At 43.1% G+C, this 24,574-nt stretch overlaps 1 protein-coding gene across 1 annotated transcript; it reads left to right on the top strand.

Annotated features, from left to right (window-relative positions):
• The first annotated feature begins 1,196 nt into the window (after positions 1–1,196).
• On the top strand, positions 1,197–20,511 carry LOC141291512 (cadherin-like protein 26). Its single transcript, XM_073823668.1, has 14 exons — positions 1,197–1,251; positions 1,497–1,669; positions 1,808–1,939; positions 2,047–2,229; positions 2,397–2,716; positions 2,804–2,946; positions 3,201–3,425; positions 5,962–6,183; positions 7,194–7,312; positions 7,808–7,885; positions 10,285–10,368; positions 10,454–10,489; positions 10,585–10,677; positions 19,482–20,511. Exons 1-14 carry the CDS (start codon positions 1,197–1,199, stop codon positions 19,686–19,688), a joined length of 2,070 nt encoding a protein of 689 aa, XP_073679769.1. The 3' UTR covers positions 19,689–20,511.
• The last annotated feature ends 4,063 nt before the right edge of the window (positions 20,512–24,574 follow it).

The raw sequence follows: 24,574 nt of genomic DNA, 5'->3' as shown, positions 1-24,574 counted from the left end.
AGTATGCCGAAGTCACACCTCTACTATTTTCAAAAGACATCCTGGGATTTTTAATGACCACAGAGAGTCAAGACCTTGGTTTAACGTCTCATCCGAAGGATGGTGCTTTTTTTGGCAGTATAGTGTCCCCATCACTATACTGGGGTGCTAGGACCCACACAGACCACAGGGTGAGCAACCCCTGCTGGCCTCACTAGCACCTCTTTCAGCAGCAACCTAGTTTTTCCCAGGAGGTCTCCCATCCAGGTACTGACCAGGCTCAACCCTGCTTAGCTTCAGTGGGCGACCAGTCTTGGGCTACAGGGTGATATGGCTGCCCGCCATGTATATTAAGAGATTGTTTAAAAACCATAGCAACCTCACCGCCCTTGCCAGTACACTGTGGTGTACTAATAAAAGAACAGTCCGGCGGACAGAGTTCCTCAAAAACTGACGACTCACCAGCAGAGGCCCATGTCTCTGTCAAAAGTAGGATGTCCAAGTTGCGTCCAGTAAAAAAGTCATTTAAAATGAAAGTCTTGTTGCACAAGGACCTAGCATTAACTAGAGCCATGCTGAGATGAGACTGAGATGCCAGGTTCCGTTCGTATCGTACAAAGTCCAGTTTACGAAGATTCAAACAATCCACTCCTCTCTGGCTAAGTCGTAAGCGTGGCAACGCAGGGGTAGATGAATCACCGAGAACCAGGTAGACTGGAAGATGAAAAGCATATCTATAATCCCAAGAGCGTCGCGCCAAGTTACGGCCCTCCAAATTTATTAAATCCAGGGAAAACTGGGTCAAGGATTGAATGGTGGAAGCAGTTGCCCGTCTAATTCTGACCCGAACACCGTCACGACTGCCTCTCTTCCTGCGGTATTTCCGTAGAGCAGGAACGCAGCAAGGTAGCCGGTGAGCGTACTCTGGCGTGGGTTGTTTAAACGAAGATTGAGAGCGGGAGTAGAGAACAGTACAGCTTCCCAGGTAACCAGCTTCCATACAACTTTTGATGTTGAATAGGGCTTGGCGATCGTAGGTCAGCACTGAGTCTACATGATACCAGTGCAACACCACACAAAGTACAAACAGTACAGATAGCAAACGAACAGGTACGACAGACTGGAACACACAAGAAAGACGGCATTCCGAGTACACAGGCGCCATCTTGCTTGAAGAATAGCTCTCGACATTGTATGACATTGTACCAATGTCAAACATGTACTATATTGCCACATCACCCCTCACAGACTGCGTAACTTCGCCACTTCCTGGTGATTTTATGTGACTAAAATTTGACATTTTGGTTGACCAAGCCTCTTCTCATCAACTAATGGTTCATAACCATATTCATACTGAAAGTCAAAAAACTTTATGGGGACTTTAAAAATATATTGATTACTTGCTCACAAGAAAAATAACAACAGAGGTTTGAAACAACATTAGGGTGAATAAATAATGATGGACATGTGATTTCTGGCTAAAGTATTAACACTCAGGTTTCTTCATATTTTTCTAGGCAAAAAAGTAGTGACAGTACTGGCTATTGATAAGGATGATTCAAAAACAAACAATGGAACATTCGTTTTCACAATTAAGTCTGTCACACCACAAACAGATGATGTTGAATTTTATATTCAGCAGCATACACAATCTGGGACAATTTATTTTAAGGGGTGTTTGGATTATGAGGTATGAACTTACTTAATGCACTTTTTTTTTTTTTTTTACCATTTATACATCTATTATTGCATTCAGACAACATCTATTGCTTTAAAATATTTCTCAATTCCAATTCAATAAATGTTCTGCTGAATTAACCTTTTCCAGAAAGCTCAAAAATACACAATCCTTGTTGAAGCAAAGGACAAAGGGGAAAAGATACAGCTCTCAAGTACGAGTAAGGTGATCATCAATATTGCTGATAATAACAACAATCTTCCAGAGTTCTCTGGAAAAACAGTAAGTTTCAAGTTTATATGCTTGTGATCTTCTTGGTTATTGCTTTTAATGTCAAGTTTGACATACTGTCCTATAAAACCCATTTAAATAGTTGACATCTGTTTCAGGGACCAGGGATGGTCAAGGAGAGAGAAACTGGGGTGGAAGTTCTACGACTGCAAGTAACAGACAAAGACGTCTTTGATTCAAAAGCTTGGAAAGCCAAATACACAATCCACGGAGATAAAAACAAGATATTCAAAATAGAAATAGACCCTGTTACGAATGAAGGGATTTTAACAGTTGTTAAGGTAGACAGATGTGTTAATGCTGTTTGTTTTGTTTTTTTTTGTTTTTTGTTTTTTTGTGTAAGCCAACATACCCAAAGCTTAAGTCAGTGTTGGTTATGGTGCTCTAGAATCAGTGTTTACACAGAAATGTATCTGTAATCTCTCTCTTTTTTTTGGTCTCATGTCAGCAAACAGACTATGAGGAGCAAACACAGCACACTATGTCCATCAGTGTGCAGAACGAAATTCCTTACTTTTCCTGTAAGATTAAAAAGAAAGTAGAAAATGCCATGTGGGAGCTCGACAAAATACCCCAAATCCCTGACACTGACACAAGTGTCCTCTATAACACCATTCCAGTCACCATTTACGTTGAAGATGTCAATGACCCTCCGGTGTTTATACCACCTGTTAAACATGTATCGGTAATGGAGAACATAAATGTAGGAACGAGTCTAACAACCTTCACTGCCAAAGACATGGATGGAAGCCACATAAACACATTTAAGTAAGAGAAGCTAATATTGCTGTGTACATTTCACATATAATCACATTTAAAAAAGGTGAATTAATTTGTTGTTTCTTCAAACCTCAGATTTGTTAAAGGTGAAGATATTGATGGATGGATATTTGTTGATGCAAAGTCTGGACAAGTATCTACAGCTAAAATTGTGGATAGAGAGTCACCATTTGTGAACAACGACACCTATACAGCAACCCTGTTTGCTGTGGATGATGGTACGACATGAAATATTCTCATATTATACCAATATCCATTGAAAGAGAAATCCTTTGCTTTAATTTTCAATGCACATTTACATTGCTAGTGTCATGCTTCATGGAATGACCTTGCTTAACTAATATCTAATTTTCTTACATCAAGCAAAACTCTTAATATCTTCCTAAGATTTGATACCACTAACCTCCAACCTCAAGATCCATGATCATGATTTTAACTAAAATAACTGTTTTCTCTTGTATCTGATTGCCAGGTGTTCCTCCGCTGACAGGCACTGGAACTTTAATTATTCATGTGAATGATCAAAATGATAATGTACCAATACTGAAGGTGAACAATGTCAGCATTTGCCTAGATAAAGAGCCCACAATGGTCAACATCACAGCCATAGACCTGGACTTTCCTCCATTTGGATCACCTTTCTACTATGAGCTTTTGGGAGATGTTAAGGACAAATGGAGGGTTGAACCAGCCCATGGTAATGATCTACTTCACTCAGTCCAGACCATGCTACAATATTTCTAAATGAACATCCTAATTTACTTGGAAAACTTCACAGAAGTAAAATGGGTTACAAACTAAAGTTTTATGATTTTATGCAAAAAATGTCCTGAACGTTCTCAAAGTCCCCCACTGAAGTGCCTTGAAACACGCAGCATTATTCTATGTGGTGACGTACTTTTAACTTAAACAACATTTACAACGTGTTATTACGAGTGTCTATGTTATTGCGTCTCTGGACCGGAGCCACAAAGTGAAACCAGACCTCATTTTCCCCAAAGGAAAGCACATTCACACTGTCTGAATCATTCTCTATTGCCTACATTGTGCACTACATGCCATTCACCAAACAGAACACACTAACACTGTAAATGAGTGAACGATCTCAGCCGCAGATTCAGCGTCTATTTATAGTGTAAGGGGCGGGACACTACGGACTCTAGAGAGCATTTGATTGGACAGAACGTTTGATGAGAAGCTGAAGTGCACGGTGATATAATCAAAATTGTTGATTCATATTGGCAGAAGTGATGAGACTGTAAGTTTTGAGTGCCCATATCTTGTAAATGCGAATTTTGTTGTTGTTTTGAAGCACCCTAGCTTATAGATAATCTTAAGGCTAATATATTCATACTAAAAGCCAAAAAACTTTAATTTTGATTTCAGGGGGACTTTAAGGCAAGTCATGTCACTCGGCAGCCATCTTTGAAATGCTTCTCGGGCATGCAAGTGCAGCTCCTATCTCTTAGCTCCATCGTCAGGAAACATCAAATTCTCCAAAACTGTTTACCAAGCTTACAATTAAATTTCATATTTGAAATCACCAATGAAATCTGACAAGAATTCTGAATGTTTACCATCTGTTGAGATGGAGTGATAAGATGGTGAACGCATGTTTCCAGATGGGACTAAAAGATGATTCTTTGTTTCAATTGATAAGTCCTAATGATTGCTACCTTCCCGTAGCAGATTTCGTAAATTTTGTTCTCGATTTGTGTGGTTCCTCGTTCCATGCCAGTGTCTGCTCACAAGATGGCCGCCAAACCTGAGTCCACGATCAAGATGGCCGCCAAGCCTGAGTCCATAATCAAGATGGCCGCCAAGCCTGCGGTCTCTCCTGAGTCCCCGGACAAGATGGCGGTCTCTCCTGAGCCCCAGGACAAAATGGAAGCCGCACCTGAGTCTCCGCTGGTTCCGCCCAGCCCTCCAGTGTCCGCGCCGCCAGAGCGCCCTCCAGTGACCGTGCCGCCAGAGCGCCCTCAAGTGACCGCTCGCCCAGACCCAGGGCTACTATACCCTTGAACTGTCTGCTCCGCCATGGCCTCCTGAACTGTCTGCTCCACCATGGCCTCCCGAGCTCACTGACCCGCCATGGCCTCCTGAATTGTCTGCCCGGCCATGGCCTCCCAAGCTCCCTGATCCGCCATGGCCTCCTGAGTTATCTATCCAGCCATGGCCCCCTGAGCTTCCTGATCCGCCATGGCCCCCTAAGCACCCTGACCCGCCCTGGAGGCCTCCCCTGTATCCTATGTCCCTGCCTAGCGGCCTCCAGGGCGCCCACCCTCCCTCCCCTTTAGAAGTATACGGCACGGGATGCGCCTTTTTGGAGGGGGGCGTTACTGTCAGTGTTTCCTAGTGTTTTCCCCCCTCACATGGACTTCAGTTGGTTTCTCCCATTGTCTCCCCCTGTAGTTCTGTGTTTATTTGGTTTGTTCCCATTAGCATTGATTTGTTTCACCTGTCTTGTTAATTTGCCACACCCCCTGCCACTCCTATTTAAGTCGTTTGTTTCCTCAGTTTGAATGTCCATCGATGAAGTTACTTTGTTTGTTTTTCTCAATAAAGTGTTTTTTGTTTATACTCCGGCTTCCCTGCTTGTCCCTGGATTTCAACCACTTCACCAACAGCACACGTTTGTGACAATAAATATGTTTCCCTGTGCTCCAGTAGCATTAAAAAATGCATATTTTTCAGGCTAGAACAGCCAGTGCCCATGAGCAGTACTGAGCGCACGTCTTAGAGTGCCGTCTGTTTCTATAGCAACCGGGAATTCTAACGGCAGCTGCAGTGACATGCTGACTTTACTAATCAACGATTGGCTCTTTCATTAAGAAAGCGGGGTTTCACTGCCATTCTTCTTTGACTTGGATCGTTTAGAGCCTTTTGAAGCTGCATTTATACTGCATTTTATAAGTTCAAACTCAGGGGGCACCATAGAAGTCCACTATATAGAGAGAAATCCTAAAATGTTTTCTTCAAAAAAATAAAAAAAGTAAAAATCTTTACGACTGAAGAAAGAAAGACATGAAAAGGGGATGAATAAAATATCTGTTCTATTAACTTCTTCTTTAAGGTTAAATTTCTGTACCTACATTATCAGCCAAAAGGTTAGAATATTAAGATTTTTAAGTTTTTGAAAGAAAAATGGACTTTTAGAACTCCTAAGTATTTATTTATTTATTTATTTTTACAGTAATACTGACTCTCATTTTATTTTTCTCTTTCTCTAATAGGCACAACAGTTAATATTGTAAAAGAAAACAAAGTGTTTTCAGGTCATCACTTCCTCCATATTAAAATATCTGACCAGCAGGGATTTTACTCCATCCAAAACCTAACGGTCACTGTTTGCAACTGCTCTATCACATCAAACTGCAATGCCAAGATGGTTTTGAAGACTCGGATAGGGCCTGTTGCCGCTTGGATGGTTGCTCTTGCGGTTCTGATTCTTGCAGGTGAGATGGTGATTTCCAATGTCTGGATGACATGAAGGGTACTAATAGATGATGAAAGATATTACAAGCTGTTTCATAATACTGAAAACACATCCTTCTGTATAAATGAATGCAACCATTAAAGGTGTGGCAAAACAACAAAATACTTGTGGGAACCTGTTTTTTTTTTTTTTTTTTTTTTTTTCCAGTGGCATATACTTCATTATGGTTTTTTTTTTTTAAGTAATTAAATGTGTTCTCTGTAATTACTGTGTAGGTTTATCGTGCTACAGAACAAGGCACTTTAAATGTTTTTCAGCATTTGGGAAAAAATCTTGGTAATTTAATCACTTAATTTAATGGAATATTTGACACAAAACTGAAAATTGTTTACTCAACCTCAGGCTATCTAGGATGTAGAGTTTTGTTTGTTCTGAACAAATTTGTTGCATTAACATTGCATCACTGGCTGACCAATTGATCAATTGCAGTGGATAGGTGCTGTCAAAATGTAAAGTGAAACTGTGTGTTTAAAAGAAACAAATCCATCATAAAGAAGTTTCAAACCATTGCTTCCGGCTATAAAAAGTCTTCAATCCATTAATATTACTTCTTCCAGTAAAAAATAAAATAAAAAATAAAAATTAGGCACTGTTTACAATTGGAAACAGTTCAAAACTGTTGTGAACAAATGTGTGATAGGATTATTATTAAAACGAAATGTGATTTAGAATTATGGATATTGAATGGTGCGGAATGCTTGTGGATTATTTGATGTTTTTATCAGCTGTTTGGACTGTCATTGTGCACCCATTTACTGCAGAGAATCCTTTGGTGAGCAAATAATGTAATGCTGAATCTCTCCAAAAATGTTCTTATAAAGAAAGTCAATACATCTTCATTTGCCTGAGTAAATTTTCAACTATTTTTTACTTCTGTAAACTATTAGTTTAAGCACTGTAGAAAGTGGTCAATGTTAATAAGAGCTAATAGCTTTGTTTGAAAATAAATACTCTCTTTTTATATTTCAGCAGTGTGCTTAATGAGTCTACTGATCTCCTGCAAGACAGAGAAAAAAATGATTGAAATGGATGAGGGCCTTGGTCATCTTATCGCAACAAACATAGAATCTCCAGGAACAGACTGCATGGTAATTTCATCACACCACCCACAATAAGTGTTTTGTTTAATGTTTAAATTTGAGCATTTTCTGCAGTTTTAGGTAACGCTTTACAACAGGGTTTTATGTCAACATTACTTCAAGTAACAACATTAACTTTAGTTTATGTAATAATGTGAAGGAACAATGCACTGTTTCTTGACACACACACACACACACAAATTATACAATGACATCTACTTGATATGCCATTTTTTGCTCCTGTAAGCTTCCTGTTATTAGTGCTGTAATTAATTAATGTAATAAAACAAACACTGTAAAACAACATTACATAATGTCTATAGATTTAAAAATGCTGTAAACTTTTTTTTTTGTGCATGGTTAAATCAATGTTATGTAATTCACTATCTAATAATAATGAACCAAGCTGTTTTGTAAAGTGTAAACTAAAAAAGAACTCATATTTATATCAAACACTCATTGTTGCCTTGAATGATTTAATTTAATTATAATGTCTTCATAAAGGTCTCTTCCAGTACTGGCAATGACAAAAGTGATTCTTTCAACGTAAACAGTATAAATGTGTCTACAAATATACACTCAGTATAATGTATATACATTGTGAGTAACAATGAAACTCTTCATTGTCACAGTTTAGTAGGTGGTTGAGGAGAGGAGATAATGATGCTGGAATCCGGAGAAATATAACAATTATATTTATTAAGAAAAACACAAACGACTGAACAAGGAGCAAACTGAACAGGAGTTGCGTTAACGACGGACAAAGGGGAGTGAGGAGACACAGACTTAAATACACTGAACACAGGGCGTGGTTATAAACAAGCTAACAAGGCTAACGAGGGAGAAGGACAAATAAGGGCAAGACTAAACCAACTGAACATGAACCAAAAGGGGGAGACAAGGACTAAACCATTATGACTAGAAACAGATGGGGAGAAAACACTGGGAAAACAGAAAATACAAGACTAAAACCTGACATTACCCCCCCCCCCCCCCCCTCCCCGAAGGCGCGTCTCGCGCCTAATAACATCCATAGGGGAGGGAGGGTGGGCGCCCTGGAGACCGCTAGGCAGGGATACAGGGGACACAGGATACAGGGGCGGTCTCCAGGGCGGATCAGGGAGCTCAGGTGGCCATGGCGGGTCAGGGAGTCCAGGAGGCCATGGCGGATCTGGGGGCTCGGGAAGAGCTCCGGCTCTGGAGGGCGCGCAGGAGAGAGCTCCGGCTCTGGAGGGCGTGCAGGAGGGCGCTCTAGAGGAGCGGGCTCTGGACGGCACTCGTGGCGAGCGGGCTCTGGAGGACTGGACGACCCCAGCGGAGACTCTGGAGGGCTGGGCGTCTCCAGCGGAGACTTTGGGAGAGCAGGCTCTGGGCGAGCGGTCACTCGAGGGCACTCTGGCGGCACGGTCACTGGAGGGCTGAGTGGAACCAGCGGAGACTCAGGGAGTCTGGGCAGAACCAGGGGAGACTCAGGGAGGCTGGGCGGAACCAGCGGAGACTCAGTGAGGCTGGGCGGAACCAGCGGAGACTCAGGGAGGCTGGGCGGAACCAGCGGAGACTCTGACTTGGCAGTAACCATCTCGGGTGCAGACTCAGGCTTGGCGGCCATCTTGACCGGGGACTCAGGCTTGGCGGCTATCTTGGCCGGGGACTCAGGAACGGTGGCCATCTTGGCCGGAAACTCAGGATCAATGGCCATCTTGGTCAGGGATTCAGGCTTGGCGGCCATCTTGGCCGGGAACTCAGGAACGGCGGCCATCTTGGCCGGGGACTCAGGCTTGGTGGCCAATCTTGGCCGGGAACTCAGGAACGGAGGCCATCTTGCGTGCAGACACTGGCATGGCAGCCATCTTGCTTGCAAACTCTGGCGTGGCAGCCATCTTGCTTGCAGACTCTGGCGTGGTGGCCATTTTGTGAGCTGACGCTGGCGTGTCGGCCATCTTGTGAGCTGACGTGTCAGCCTGAGATACTGGGCTGAGGACCATCGTGGGGCTTAGGAGGACTTGGGGACATGTGGGAGGCAAGGAGGGAGTGAGGTCGCTGGAGTGATATGCGGAGAGCTCTGGCTGTTGGTGAGATGGGGTGACTGCTGCATGTTTCCAGATGGGAGGAGGATTACCATCCTCCACCATGACTTGGAACGAGGAACCACACAAATCGAGAACAAAATTTACGAAATCTGCTACGGGATGGTAGCAATCATTAGGACTTATCAATTGAAACAAAGAATCATCTTTTAGTCCCATCTGGAAACATGCGTTCACCATCTTATCACTCCATCTCACCAGATGGTAAACACTCAAGAACTCCACATATTCCTCCAGCGAACGCTCACCTTGCTGCAGGTTAAACATAAGGTCCTCAGCCCAGGTCATCTTCTGTTTTGGTCCGTCGTTCTGTCACAGTTTAGTAGGTGGTTGAGGAGAGGAGATAATGATGCTGGAATCCGGAGAAATATAACAATTATATTTATTAAAAAAAACACAAACGACTGAACAAGGAGCAAACTGAACAGGAGTTACGTTAACGACGGACAAAGGGGAGTGAGGAGACACAGACTTAAATACACTGAACACAGGGCGTGGTTATAAACAAGCTAACAAGGCTAACGAGGGGGAAGTACAAATAAGGGCAAGACTAAACCAACTGAACATGAACCAAAAGGGGGAGACAAGGACTAAACCATTATGACTAGAAACAGAAGGGGAGAAAACACTGGGAAAACAGAAAATACAAGACTAAAACCTGACATTCATGTTTTTTGACAGGCAAATTAAAGCATTCTGGGAAATAACATTTTGCTGTCAAACCAAGTTCAAATGTTTATTATTAATATTTGTTTCTGGGAATAGCCTGTAAAATTGAATTGAATTGAAAATAAATTATTTTTAAATAATGCAAACTGAAAAAGTGTAAAAAGCAATTAGATTTATATTTAGGAAACCTTTGTTAAAATGATCATTTTGCTTCATAATATCTAGGTGATATATATAGGACAGCATGCAGTTTCACAGGCTCCATCGTCAGTTTACAACAACCAGACATTCAAACGCCCAATGAATACAGTGAGTATTAACAGCCACAGCAAGGTTTCAAAGTGCTGGTCATTTTCTTTGTGTTGTGATGGACTGTTTTTTGCGTGCTTTTCAGAGTTCCACAAGACGTTCATACAGAGGAAATTTGCAGGTAAGAATAAAGTGACAATAATAGTTCACATCATAAGCAATCTCCAGCTGAGCTCAGCTTTTCTAACATCGTCATCTGTGCTTTTTTCAAACCAGCGATCGGGTATGAGATCAAGTTTTAGAAGCACCCGTTCCTCCAACACCAATGCATCTTACATGGATGAAATCCTCGCCAATCTCATCAACCAGGTGATTTAATGCCTCTATCAGCATACATACATTATAACTCAACTGTCTACTTATTATTTATTAATATTTCTTTTCTTTATTTCTTAACTAAACTTTGTGAATGTTGTTATTAAAAATAATGCCTGCTGAAAAAAAGTTCTAAGAACATTGTGTCAATGTTCCCTTTAAGTTATAAAAATTTTAATTTTGAATGATGTCCAAATTTTGAATACTTTAAAAACTTCCTTTTCTTCTTTTTGTTCCTTTCTTCCCTTGAACGTTAAGAAAACATTCCATTTTCCAAACATTATGAGAAAGTTACTTTTGTAAAATGGATAGTTTCTCCCGCAGAACGTTTTGCATTGAGTTAGGTTTGACAGGAAGGCTAAGGGGTTAGAGCGGTCACACTTTATATTAGGTGGCCTTAACTATTATGTACTTATATCAAAAAATAAGTATGATGTACTTAATATGGTCATATTGCATTGCAAAACACTTTTGCTTCTATTAAGGTGGGATATGGGTAAGGTTAGGGACAGGTTTGGTGGTATGGGTAGGTTTAGGGGTGGGTTAGGGTGTAAGGGATGGGTCAACAGTGGTACTTACAGAAATTAATTACAAATGTAATTACATATAGTTTTTTTTTTTTTTTAAGGTAAGTACAATGTACAGTGGCTTGCAAAAGAATTCGGCCCCTTTGAACTTTTCCACATTTTGTCACATTACAGCCACAAACATGAATCAATTTTATTGGAATTACACATGAAAGACCAATACAAAGTGGTGTACACGTGAGAAGTGGAACGAAAATCATACATGATTCCAAACATTTTTTACAAATAAAGAACTGAAAAGTGGGGTGTGCGTAATTATTCATCCCCCTTTGGTCTGAGTGCAGTCAGTTGCCCATAGACATTGCCTGATGAGTGCTAATGACTAAATAGAGTGCACCTGTGTGTAATCTAATGTCAGTACAAATACAGCTGCCCTGTGACGGCCTCAGAGGTTGTCTAAGAGAATATTGGGAGCAACAACACCATGAAGTCCAAAGAACACACCAGACAGGTCAGGGATAAAGATATTGAGAAATTTAAAGCAGGCTTAGGCTGCAAAAAGATGTCCCAAGTCTTGAACATCCCAAGGAGCACTGTTCAAGCGATCAATCAGAAATGGAAGGAGTGTGGCACAACTGTAAACCTACCAAGACAAGGCCGTCCACCTAAACTCACAGGCCGAACAACGAGATCGCTGATCAGAAATGCAGCCAAGAGACCCATGGTGACTCTGGACGAGCTGCAGAGATCTACAGCTCAGGTGGGGGCCCTGCTGAAAAAACCAGCATATGCTGGTTAGGTAGGTTTTGGTGCTGGGATGCTGGTTTATGCTGGTCCTTTGCTGGTTTATGCTGGTACTTGACCAGCAACATGACCAGCATAAACCAGCAAAGGACCAACATTAACCAGCTAAGGACTAGCATAAACCAGCAAAGGACCACCATTAACCAGCAAAGGACCAGCATAAACCAGCTAAAACCAGCATCCCAGCACCAAAACCTACCTAACCAGCATATGCTGTTTTTTTTCAGCAGGGGGAATCTGTCCATAGGACAACTATTAGTCGTGCACTGCACAGAGTTGGCCTTTATGGAAGAGTAGCAAGAAGAAAGCCATTGTTAAAAGAAAACCATAAGAAGTCCCATTTGCACTTTGCCACAAGCCATGTGGGGGACACAGCAAACATGTGGAAGAAGGTGTTCTGGTCAGATGAGACCAAAATGGAACTTTTTGGCCAAAATGCAAAACGCTTTGTGTGGCGGAAAACTAACACTGCACATCACTCTGAACACACCATCCCCACTGTCAAATATGGTGGTGGCAGCATCATGCTCTGGGGGTGCTTCTCTTCAGCTGGGACAGGGAAGCTGGTCAGAGTTGATGGGAAGATGGATGGAGCCAAATACAGGGCAATCTTGGAAGAAAACCTCTTGGAGTCTGCAAAAGACTTGAGACTGGGGCGGAGGTTCACCTTCCAGCAGGACAACAACCCTAAACATAAAGCCAGGGCAACAATGGAATGGTTTAAAACAAAGCATATCCATGTGTTAGAATGGCCCAGTCAAAGTCCAGATCTAAATCCAATCGAGAATCTGTGGCAAGATCTGAAAACTGCTGTTCACAAATGCTGTCCATCTAATCTGACTGAGCTGGAGCTATTTTGCAAAGAAGAATGGGCAAAGATGTGCAAAGCTGGTAGAGACATACCCTAAAAGACTGGCAGCTGTAATTGCAGCAAAAGGTGGTTCTACAAAGTATTGACTCGGGGGGCTGAATAATTACGCACACCTCACTTTTCAGTTCTTTATTTGTAAAAATGTTTGGAATGTATGATTTTCGTTCCACTTCTCACGTGTACACTTTGTATTGGTCTTTCACATGGAATTCCAATAAAATTGATTCATGTTTGTGGCTGTAATGTGACAAAATGTGGAAAAGTTCAAGGGGGCCGAATACTTTTGCAAGCCACTGTAAAAGCATGTTTGTACACAATAAGGACATTGTAACAAATGATTAAATTTAAATGTAAGTACACAGTAGTTAAGACCACCTAATGTAAAGTGGGACCATTAGAGCAGGGTTGCCCAACCCTGTTCCTGGAGATCTATCATCCTACAAAGTTAAGCTCCAACCCTGGTCAAACACACCTGAACCAGCTAATTAATCTCTTAGGTAGCACTTGATAATTACAGGCAACTGCGTTGGAGCAATATTGCCCTATCATAACAAATCATACATCAACTGTAAGCTTATGCGTTCATCTTTTAAAAAAGCACCCTTATGACTTTTGGTTTTGGGGTCCAGGGTCACAAATCTTAATATTATCTACTGAAAAATCAGCTCAGGACCTGTTTAAACCAGCTCAAACTAGCTGCAATGATTCAAAACATGATCAGAAACATGACTTATTACTTGGTGGCAAAACCCTTGTTGGCAATCACAGGTTTGCACACATCTCAGGAGGGATTTTGTCCCAGTCATCTTTAAAGATCCTCTCCAATTTATTAAGGTTTCAAGGCAACTCAAACCTTCAGCTGCCTCCACAGATTTTCTATGGGGTTAAGGTCTGGTTAGGCCACTCTAGGACCTTAATGTGCTTCTTCTTGAGCATTCCATTGGTGCCTTGGCCGTGTGTTTTGGGTCATTGTCATGCTGGAATACCCATCTACAACCCATTCTCAATGCCCTGGCTAAGGGAACAAAATTCTTACCCAAGATTTGATGGTACATGGCCCTGTCCATCATCCATTTGATGCGGTACGGTTGTCCTGTCCCCTTAGCAGAAAAAAAACCCCAAAGCATAATATTTCCACCTCCATGTTTGATGGTGGGGATGGTGTTCTTGGGCTCATATGCAGCATTCCTCCTCCTCCAAACACGAGTTGAGTTGATGCCAAAGAGCTCGATTTTGGTCTCATCTGACCACAACATTTTCACCCAGTTCTCCTCTGAATCATTCAGGTGTTCATTGGCAAACTTCAGACGGGCATGTACATGTGATTTCTTGAGCAGGGGCTGCAGGATTTCAGTCCTTCACAGGGTAATGTGTTACCAATTGTTTTCTTGGTGACTATGGTCCCATCTGCCTTGAGATCATCGACAAGACCCTCGTGGTAGTTCTGGGCTGATTCCTTACCATTCGTATGTTCACAGAAAATCTTGAGACCTTGCATGGAGCCCCAGACTGATAGAGATTGACAGTTATTTTGTGTTCCTTCCATTTGCGAATAATCACACCATCTGTTGTCACCTTTTCACCAAGCTGCTTGACGTTGGTCTTGTAGACCATTCCAGCCTTGTGTAGGTCTACAATCTTGTCCCTGACATCCTGGGACAGCTCTTTGGTCTTGGCCATGGTGGAGAGTTTTGAATCTGATTGATTGATTGCTTCTGTGGACAGGTGTCTTTTATACAGATAACAAGCTGAGATTAGGAGTGCTCCCATGTGTCTTTTATACAAGTCGCAAACTGAGATTAGGAGCACTCTTTCAAAGGGAGTGCTCCTAATCTCAGTTTGTGACTTGGATAAAAGACACATGGGAGCCAGAAATCTTGCTGATTGATCAGGAATCAAATATGTATTTCACTCATTAAAATGCAAATCATATATAATCGTATAACGTTGTTGAAATGTTTTTTTTTTCTTTTACTATTATTACTTTGTTGTTATTTTGTCTCTAACTGTTAAAATAAACCTACCATTAAAACTATAGACTGATAATTTTTTTGTCAGTGAGCAAATATACAAAATCAGCAGGGGATCACATATTTTTTTCTGGAAAAACATTTTTTACTGGAAAAACATTAGTTCATAACTTTGAGGGAACATTGTCAGAACATTTTAGATCAACAGGCTTTTTAAATCATGAGAAATAAATTTGCTTAAGTGTGTTCCTGTTAGGGACACACACGCAAGACAGGTAAGTAACATTTACACAGTTTATTTTTAAACAGCAGAGTAACACAGAAGAAGACTATGGTTCCGGAGAGGTGAATGGCTTTGAAATGGCTTGATTTGGTCTTTGCTGAGGCAATGGTGATAAATCCGATCTCTGATTGCAGGTTAACTTGACTGGAGAAGATGGTTGGACGAACATGCACAACCGCTGACTGGACTGGGGAAACAAGGACGACTGGACTGGAACACAAGAAAGACAGGTAAGTATTGGCAGGTAAGTATAGATTGTGACTTCAAGATGAGAGACACAATCTGTCCGCTTCGTAGCAACGAGCCCGGACAATGACTGTAGTGCGGTGTGTGCTTATGTAGGCTGACTGGTGATTGGGTGCATGTGCGGTGAATTAGTAGGCTGGTGATTGAGATCGCAGGGTGTGACTGGTGTTAGAGCCTGGCCAATCCGTGACATTACCCCCTCCCCACAGCCCACTCCTGAGGGCCAACCTCTCCGGCGTCGAGGTGGTCTGCCCCTTCCTTGAGGTGCCGGATATTCAGGGTGAGCCACATGGAATTCATGGATGAGAGTGGGATCCAGGATGTCATCATGAGGGACCCATGATCTTTCTTCAGGACCATACCCTTCCCAATCGACTAGGTATTCGAGGCGACCACCATGACGCCGGGACATCAGGATTTCTTTGACGGAATAGATGGTTCCTTCCTCTACAGCCATCGCAGGAGGGGGTTCCTCTTCGTGGCCAGGCTCTGTGGAGGGAAACAGAGGTTCGTGACAGGGTTTGAGTAGTGACACGTGAAATGTTTGGTCAATTCTGTACTGAGGTGGGAGTTGTAATTTGTAGGTGACAGGGTTGACCTGTTCCAGAATGGTGAAGGGACCAACAAATCTGGGACTGAGTTTCTTGGAGGGAAGGCGCAGGCAGTTGTCCACCCAGCCCAGAAACTGGCTCAAGGAGTTCTGGTGACGGTGACAGAATGTCCAGAGGAACCGCCCCACCTCCTGGATCTTTCTCTCGGTCTGTCCATTGGTTTGTGGATGGTATCCGGATGAGAGGCTAATGGTCACACCTAGGAGCTTGAAGAATGACTTCCACACCCGAGAGATAAATTGGGGACCTCTATCCGAACAATGTCTTCAGGGATTCCGTAATAACAAAATACCTGACTGAAGAGGCATTCGGCGGTTTCAAAGGCTGTGAGCAATCCCTTAAGAGGGATAAGATGACAAGACTTGGAAAAACAATCGACAATGACCAGGATGCAGGTATTTCCATCAGACGGGGGAAGATCGGTCATGAAGTCCACTCCTAGGTGTGACCAGGGGCGGTTCGGTATAGGCAAGTGATGGAGCTTTCCAGCAGGAAGATGGCGTGGGCTCTTGGCCATGTTGCATCCCTTACATCTTTGCACATACCTTTTCACATCCCTTGCCATGTTGGGCCACCAGAAGCGTTTGGATAACAGCGAGAGATCATGTTATACAACAACCCTGGATGACCGGTACCTAGTGAGTTGTGGGTTGTATGAATGAAATCTACCTGTTGTGTCCTAGGGATGTACTGGCATCCTGGAGGGCAGCCCGGCAGGGTCCTTGGCTCAGGAGTGACGACGGCTGGAGAAGAAGTCCAATCGATAAGATTGACGATGATCTGAGTAGGTATGATGTTGGGAGGTGTGTCTGTTGCTTCTTCAGGCTCGAAGATATGAGAGAGGGCATCAGCACGAACATTCTTTGATCCAGGACGGTATGAGATGGTAAACTGAAATCTTGTGAAGAAGAGCGACCACCTGGCTTGATGAGGACAGAGTCGCTTTGCATCACTGAGGTATTGTAAATTCTTGTGATTAGTGAGAACTTGAATTGGGTGAACCGCTCCCTCCAACCAATGCCGCCACTCCTCTAGGGCAAGCTTGATGGCCAGTAATTCCCGGTTTCCGATGTCATAATTCCTTTCTGCCGGGCTAAGCTTCTGCGAGAAGTAGGCGCATGGATGAAGGCGTGCAGGGGTACCATGATATTGAGACAGTACGGCTCCTACTCTGGTGGTAGAGGCATCAACCTCTACCATGAAAGGGAGATCAGGGTCTGGATGGGTGAGAAGTGGAGCTTGAGTGAAGGCTTGTTTTAGGGTTGTGAAGGCGGTTGAGGCATCAGAAGTCCAGGTGAGGGTTTTCGGGTGTCCTTTGAGGAAGTTGGTAAGTGCACTGGTTCTTGAAAAACCTGTGATAAAAGTTGCCAAATTCGAGAAATCGTTGTAATTCTTTTATGGTCTTGGGTTCTGGCCAGGAAACGACAGCATTCACCTTCCCCTTGTCCATGCGGACCCCATGATGATCAATGATGTATCCAAGGAAGTGCATTGAGGATTGATTAAATGAAAATTTTTCAGCCTTCAAATATAACTGGTGCTCTCTCAATCTTTGGAGGACCTCCGCAACGTGGTGGCAATGTTCTGCCTCGCTCCGGGAATAGATCAAAATGTCGTCAATATAGACTATGACTGACCGATGTAGGAAATCCCGGAGCACTTCATGAATGAAGTTCTGGAATACGGAGGGGGCGTTTACTAACCCGTAGGACATGACCAGGTATTCATAGTGGCCTGTAGGGGTCACAAAGGCAGTCTTCCACTCGTCCCCCTCACGTATCCGGACCAGATTGTAAGCGCTGCGGAGGTCCAACTTCGTGAAGATGCGTGCCGAGCGGAGCTGTTCTAGAGCCGCAGGGATGAGAGGAAGAGGATATCTGAACTTGATTGTGTATCGATTGAGAGCCCGGTAATCAATACACGGACGCAGCCCTCCATCCTTCTTTGAGATGAAGAAAAAGCTGGAAGCTGCGGGATAAGTGGATGGTCTGATGTACCCCTGACTTAGTGCCTCCTTGATGTAGTCCTCAATGGCCTTACTCTCGGGAAGCGACAACGGGGAAAGGTTGCCGTGGGAAAAGTGCAGAGCTTGAGCTGGCGGCAGAGGGACCCCAAGTTGAAGTTGCCAGCTGACCCGGAGTCGAGGAGAGCTGTGACTGAAACAGAGAAATTGGTAGTAAACAATTGGACACTGGTGGTCAGAGGGTGTAATTTTTCTACATCAGATTGAATGACACTCACCCTGGAAAATGCTGGTCGTGAGGGACAATTCAGTCTTAGATGTCCACTAGCTCCACAGTATAGGCAAAGACAAGCGATAATTTTCCTGATTCCAACATCATGGTTTCTGAGGCTGGTTCTGGAGGGGTCATTCCTTCTGGCGGATGGAGGAGTGCGGGTAAAGCAGCAGTCATGTCGGGTGAATATGAGGTCATACGATTGGCACATCTAAAGGACAGTTGAATGAACTTCTCCAATCCTTCTGAATCGTCATGAGCAGCCAGTTGCATGCGTAGTTTGGGTTCCAAGCCTAGCCGATAAGTGGTGATGAGTGACCGCTCGTTCCATCCACTGGCAACCTCCTTGAAGTGAGCAGTAAATGTTTGGATGGATGGAGTGGCGGGGCCGTTTTTGGTACCATAACGTTTCTGCCTACCCTGGAAATCCAGAGTTCTCGCGAGAGCACAATTTGAATTGTCTCTACAAGACACTCTGGCATCGAGCAATGATCCACATTACTGCATTACGTAAGCAGTTCTGGGAACCAATCAAATCAGTGTTTCTGATGTAGGCAGGCCAGAGGTGAGCTAAGATGATGACGACAGCGCTCCGACGTCCGGAATCATTTAGTAAACAGATGAACACCAGTTGTTTTAAACGGCTTTGGCCGCTACAATGAACGAGTTAGACTTGGCTTTTCATATAAAAGAGGAACAGAAAACCGCGCTCGAATCGCTCCTTTGTAAGAAGGACTTTTTTGCTGTTTTGCCAACTGGATACGGCAAGAGTTTAATCTATCAGTTAGCTCCGCTGGTAGCTAAGCTGTGGGGCTTACTGAAAACTTAGTGATTGGTCGTGGCGTTATCCAATTGTGTGCAGAGAGAGTTTCAAATGCATGCTTGGTGCTGCCCCTCGAGTTAGACCCTTTTCATTGCTCGATGCCAGACCCTTAATCTTAATAGATTAGGGTCTGGATTTTTCCAGGCTAGTTTCTGCCCATTGCAGAGCAGGACCTGTAAGTAATGAAATGATGAAAGCAATCTTTGACTGATCTGTAGGATATAGAGTTGGTTGCATGGCGAATACCAATGAACATTGCAGAAGTAGGCTGACTGGTGATTGGGTGCAGGTGCGGTGAATTAGTAGGCTGGTGATTGAGATCGCTGGGTGTGACTGGTGTTAGAGCCTGGCCAATCTGTGACAGTTCCAAAGGTTGTTGAAGGATCTTCATGGTGTTTTTCTTTTTTTCTTTTATTTTCTCTTCAGAAACTACTTGCTCTCCAAACCTGTGATGAGGATCTTGGTATTTACAAACCACACTGTTATGCAGATGAGGGACAACCTAAGGCCAGTGATGAACTGGATGCAATATCCATTGCAGAGGAAAACTTTCATCCAGACATGCTTAAAAATCTGGATAGCAGGTTCAGTCAACTAGCAACAATTTCTAGGCCTGACCTGATGAGAAGGTGACAAATATCCCAGGAAGTGTAGCTTGTTTTATATATAAAATTTTTTAGGACCAAATGTGACGAAATCTTCAAACTTTTTTCTACGCTTCTACAGTATCAATAAGGATAAATATAACTGCATCTGTATTCCCTGAATGCAACTATCACCGGTACTTGAAAAGCAACAAAGGGATAGTGTTAATGTTTTAGGTGAGCTCAGGGTTTTTAGCTTTTTTATGTATTTTTGTTCTGTATATTTTACCATGTTCATATGGAATAATTTGCAGACTTTTAATACTTTTTAATACTTTTAATACCTCTAAGTGTGCATGGGTGGATGGTGTTAGGGCTTTTATTTGCTAATAAGTATGTTTTAAATGAATGTCAATTATGAATGTGTCATGCAAAATCCTGTGACATATCTGGGTCTGTTGTTCCCCTGGGTGTGACATTTGCCAGCTAGGAAACTGCTCTGTTGTTTCAGGTGTTTTAAAAACTTTTATGTAAAAATGTAAAACTCTGACTGTTTGTTTATTATTATTTGTACATTGACATATTAAAACCATTAAAAAAAACTCAGCCTCCTCCCCCAAACTCATTAAAAACTGTGGACAATTTTCCTAAGTACAATTCTGAGTGCACTACGAGTGGGCCATACAAACCACCTGTAGTAACACACTTACGTACACTAGAACTTTTATAATCACTTGCTGCTACAAAGACTCAATAAGATTGTATGTTTACTTGTTCTTTTCACTACAATCTTTCGCTTTCTGCTATGTGCTGCTTCCCTCAAAATCTTTTATCTGCACAAAATAATGCACAAAATATCATTTTCTGTTTGATTTCATGTACAAATATAACTTTTTGTAAAACTTCATGTACTGTACAGTATTTATGTAAAGTATTTATATTCTCAGTTCTTGAATGCGTAGTCAACTATTTATTGTAGTTATATTATAGTATGTGTGTAGTCAGATTGTTAACTGTTGAATATGTCTCTAATTGCTTTTCTCATACTTGTACTGTTTTCATGTTTATTTTATGTTTAACCAGTATGTAGCACTGTGGTCCTGTGAGACACAACATTCTTGATATGGGCATTGATAAATGTTTAATAAAATTCAGTGTTTAATCTTCTGAAGCCTAATAACCCTATTTTGTGCAAACTACTTTCTTGCACCACAGATTCAAAACTCAGTTCGACAGCTTAATAGCTGAGCCCAAACAGAGACGTTGAGAAACATGCTTTGATCTTGCTGCAACAGGGTCAGAGTTCATGGAGTGCACAATAGTTCCAAACAACTCCAAGCTGTCATTTAGTTTGAATGTGTTTAAGCAGGATAGACAGTAGTTTCACTGCAATTTATCTATCTATCTATTTAGATATAGATATATAGATATATAATGTTTAAATTAATTTTTGACACAATACTAAACAGTATTTGGGAAAATGAAGTGTAGACATACTAATTAATCAGTGTTGCAATCTTATTGTCCACTGTGTGAGACCTGATAATTGTAATTGCGCTCACACTTTATATTAGGTGGCCTTAACTATAAAGTACTTACATCAAAAAATAAGTAAAATATACTTAATGTAGTCATATTGCATTGCAAAACACTTTTGCTTCTTGTTAGAACCTCTGTTCTGGGTCACTGCAGTTTTTCAGGTCTGTCAAGTGGATCAGCAACAAGCGCTTGGGATAGACAACAACACACCAACTGCTAATACAAGTGGTTTATTGTTATCTACTACAGAAGATGGGGCAGTCCCATCTTTTATACAGCACCCTTACAAACCTTCAAGTAGGTGGGTTCACATATCAAAATATAAGAAGCACTTCTATATATGGGAGGGAAAAATACAGACAACTTAGAGCAGTTATAAGGAAGAGAGGAAGATAGTGCAGCCGCACTCAACTGGTTTCCTGCCGACAGATAACCCTGAAACAGACAGACAACACACAGGAGAAAACATTCCCACACAGAACTATGTCATCACACTCTTAACTGAAGTAAACTGCAAATAAATAGAAAACTACAAAATATTAACTCAAGGAAACTACATTTCAAAACACATTAATTCTTATACTTCTATTGAGGTTGGATATGTTAGGGACAGGTTTGGTGGTATGGGTAGGTTTAAGGGTTGGTTAAGGTGTAAGGGATGGGTCAGCAGTGATAATTACAGACATTAATTACAAATGTAATTGCATATAGTTTTTTTTAATATATAAGTACAATGTAAAAACATGTATGTACACAATAAGTACGTTGTACCAAATTATTAATTTAAATGTAAGTACATAGTAGTTAAGGCCACCTAATGGAAAGTGGGACCTTTTACAGAAGGTCTGTCTCCTACAATATGAGTCATGGCAAGATGATAAAACTGATTTGAAGAATTGGTGTTGAGAAATGTTCCATTGGTGCATTCTACCCGAATACCATTACAAATATTACCGTTGTAATATGTTGGGGGAAATCATGAAAGAATGAAAGAAGCAAAAAACTGAGCCTTCTATTCCAATTACAATAGCTTTAATGAGCAAACATAAGGACAACATTACAGTATGTGAATGTGTTACTGGGGTCAATTTTGTCAGTTGCACAATAAATCACAACAAATGAAAATAAAAACTAGAAATGACATTATTGTGCCAAACCTGTCCTCATTTGGATACACTAAACCATATTTATGACCCTTGACCACAAAATCAGTCATAATATTTATAACATAACATAATATTTTTTGAAACTGAAGATTTAAACATCACCTGAAAGCTTTCCATTGATGTTTGGTTTGTTGGGATAGGACAAAATCTGGCCAGATAGAACTATTTGAAAATCTGAAATCTGAGAGTGCAAAAAATATTAAGAAAATCACTGTTAACATGACTAGTTAAAGGTGTCATGATCTGGGCTGTGGGGTTTCCCTCAGCCACCTGAGGTCGCTGTTTTTCCTTACCTCCACAGCACTTCCCCAAATTGTACACTCCTGTCTTGTCATTAGCACTGATTACACTCACACCTGCTCACTATTATCTGGTCTATAAGAACTCTCATGTCTCACTGCTCTTGCTGGCTGCATTGTCTTCTGTGTGGTTTGTTTTTCGTGATTCTTATTCTTGAAGTTTATGTTCCTGATCTTGCTTTGTTTGTGTTTTGGTGTGCCGTGTTGGCCTTTTGGTTTATGTTTATTTGTGTTTTGCTATATTAAAGTCTCTCCCCTGCATTTGGACCCAGACCTCCTCCTTCTCACGTGACAGAATGCAGCCAGCAAAGATGGGTCCAGTGGGGAGGAATTTTTTTTTCAAGGAGGCGGCGTCCCCCCGTTCTGTTCCCGAGACGGCGGGGATGTCCTTCGAGGCGGCGTCGGCCGCTCGTTTTGAATGCATCTACGCCTGCCTGGCGGCGATGGATGCCCGTAGCGCCGAGGCTGCGCGGATGCGCCCCTGCTTTGCGGTGGGGATAGAGACGCTGTTTCACGGGAAGGTGGCGGCGTCCACTATCTCGGTCCCCGAAGCGGCGGCGATCGCTATTCCTGTTCCTAATGCGGCGGCGTCCGCTGTTAATGTTCCCAAGACGGCGGCGGTGACCGCGCTCGCTGTTCCTGACGCGGCGGTGACCGCGCTCTCTGTTCCTGACGCGGCGGTGACCGCTCTCGCTGTTCCTGACGCGGCGGTGACCGCGCCCTCTGTTCCGGATGCGGCGGTGACCGCGACCTCTGTTCCGGACGCGGCGGTGACCGCGCTCTCTGTTCCGGACGCGGCGGTGACCGCGCTCTCTGTTCCTGACGCGGCGGTGACCGCTCTCGCTGTTCCTGACGCGGCGGTGACCGCTCTCGCTGTTCCGGACGCGGCGGTGACCGCTCTCGCTGTTCCGGACGCGGCGGTGACCGCTCTCGCTGTTCCTGACGCGGCGGTGACCGCTCTCGCTGTTCCTGACGCGGCGGTGACCGCTCTCGCTGTTCCGGACGCGGCGGTGACCGCGACCTCTGTTCCTGACGCGGCGGTGACCGCTCTCGCTGTTCCTGACGCGGCGGTGACCGCTCTCGCTGTTCCAGACGCGGCCGTGACCGCTATCTCTGCGCCTGACGCGGAGGCGACCGCGCTCTCTGTTCTGGACGCGGAGGCAACCGCGCTCTCTGTTTTGGACGCGGAGGCAACCGCGCTCTCTGTTCCTGACGCGGCGGTGACTGCGCTGCACGGGCCTGGCCCGCCGTCCCTTCCCCTGATTTGCCTTCCCCCGTTCCTCCACCCTCCAGACTTGTGGAACGTCTGGGAGCCGTTCCGTGGGGAGGGGGTAGTGTCATGATCTGGGCTGTGGGGTTTCCCTCAGCCACCTGAGGTCGCTGTTTTTCCTTCCCTCCACAGCATTTCCCCAAATTGTACACTCCTGTCTTGTCATTAGCACTGATTACACTCACACCTGCTCACTATTATCTGGTCTATAAGAACTCTCATGTCTCACTGCTCTTGCTGGCTGCATTGTCTTCTGTGTGGTTTGTTTTTCGTGATTCTTATTCTTGAAGTTTATGTTCCTGATCTTGCTTTGTTTGTGTTTTGGTGTGCCGTGTTGGCCTTTTGGTTTATGTTTATTTGTGTTTTGCTATATTAAAGTCTCTCCCCTGCATTTGGACCCAGACCTCCTCCTTCTCACGTGACAAAAGGTGCTTAAAGGTGCTACTGTCTGTCCTACTGTGTGTGTGTGTGTGTGTGTGTGTGTGTGTGTGTGTGTGTGTGTGTGTGTGTGTGTGTGTGTGTACCTGGTATTCATCACGTTGTGGGGACCAAATGTCCCCACAAGGATAGGAATACCAGTAGATTTTGACCTTGTGGGGACATTTCTTAGGTCCCCATGAGGAAACAGGCTTATAAATCATGCACAATGAGTTTTTTTGAG

The sequence above is a fragment of the Garra rufa genome, chromosome 18, assembly GCF_049309525.1.
Source record: "Garra rufa chromosome 18, GarRuf1.0, whole genome shotgun sequence".
In the NCBI taxonomy this organism is placed as follows: domain Eukaryota; kingdom Metazoa; phylum Chordata; class Actinopteri; order Cypriniformes; family Cyprinidae; genus Garra; species Garra rufa.
This window is presented reverse-complemented; position numbering and strand designations above follow the sequence as displayed.

What these genes read in the sequence shown, in the direction of transcription:
- LOC141291512 (XM_073823668.1), top strand. Translation starts at nt 1,197, where the DNA reads ATGTACTATATTGCCACATCACCCCTCACAGACTGCGTAACTTCGCCA. An exon ending in TGTCTACAAATATACACTCA is followed by an intron (nt 7,886 to 10,284) that starts GTATAATGTATA and finishes CATAATATCTAG; the next exon opens with GTGATATATATAGGACAGCA. An exon ending in TCGCCAATCTCATCAACCAG is followed by an intron (nt 10,678 to 19,481) that starts GTGATTTAATGC and finishes TTTTCTCTTCAG; the next exon opens with AAACTACTTGCTCTCCAAAC.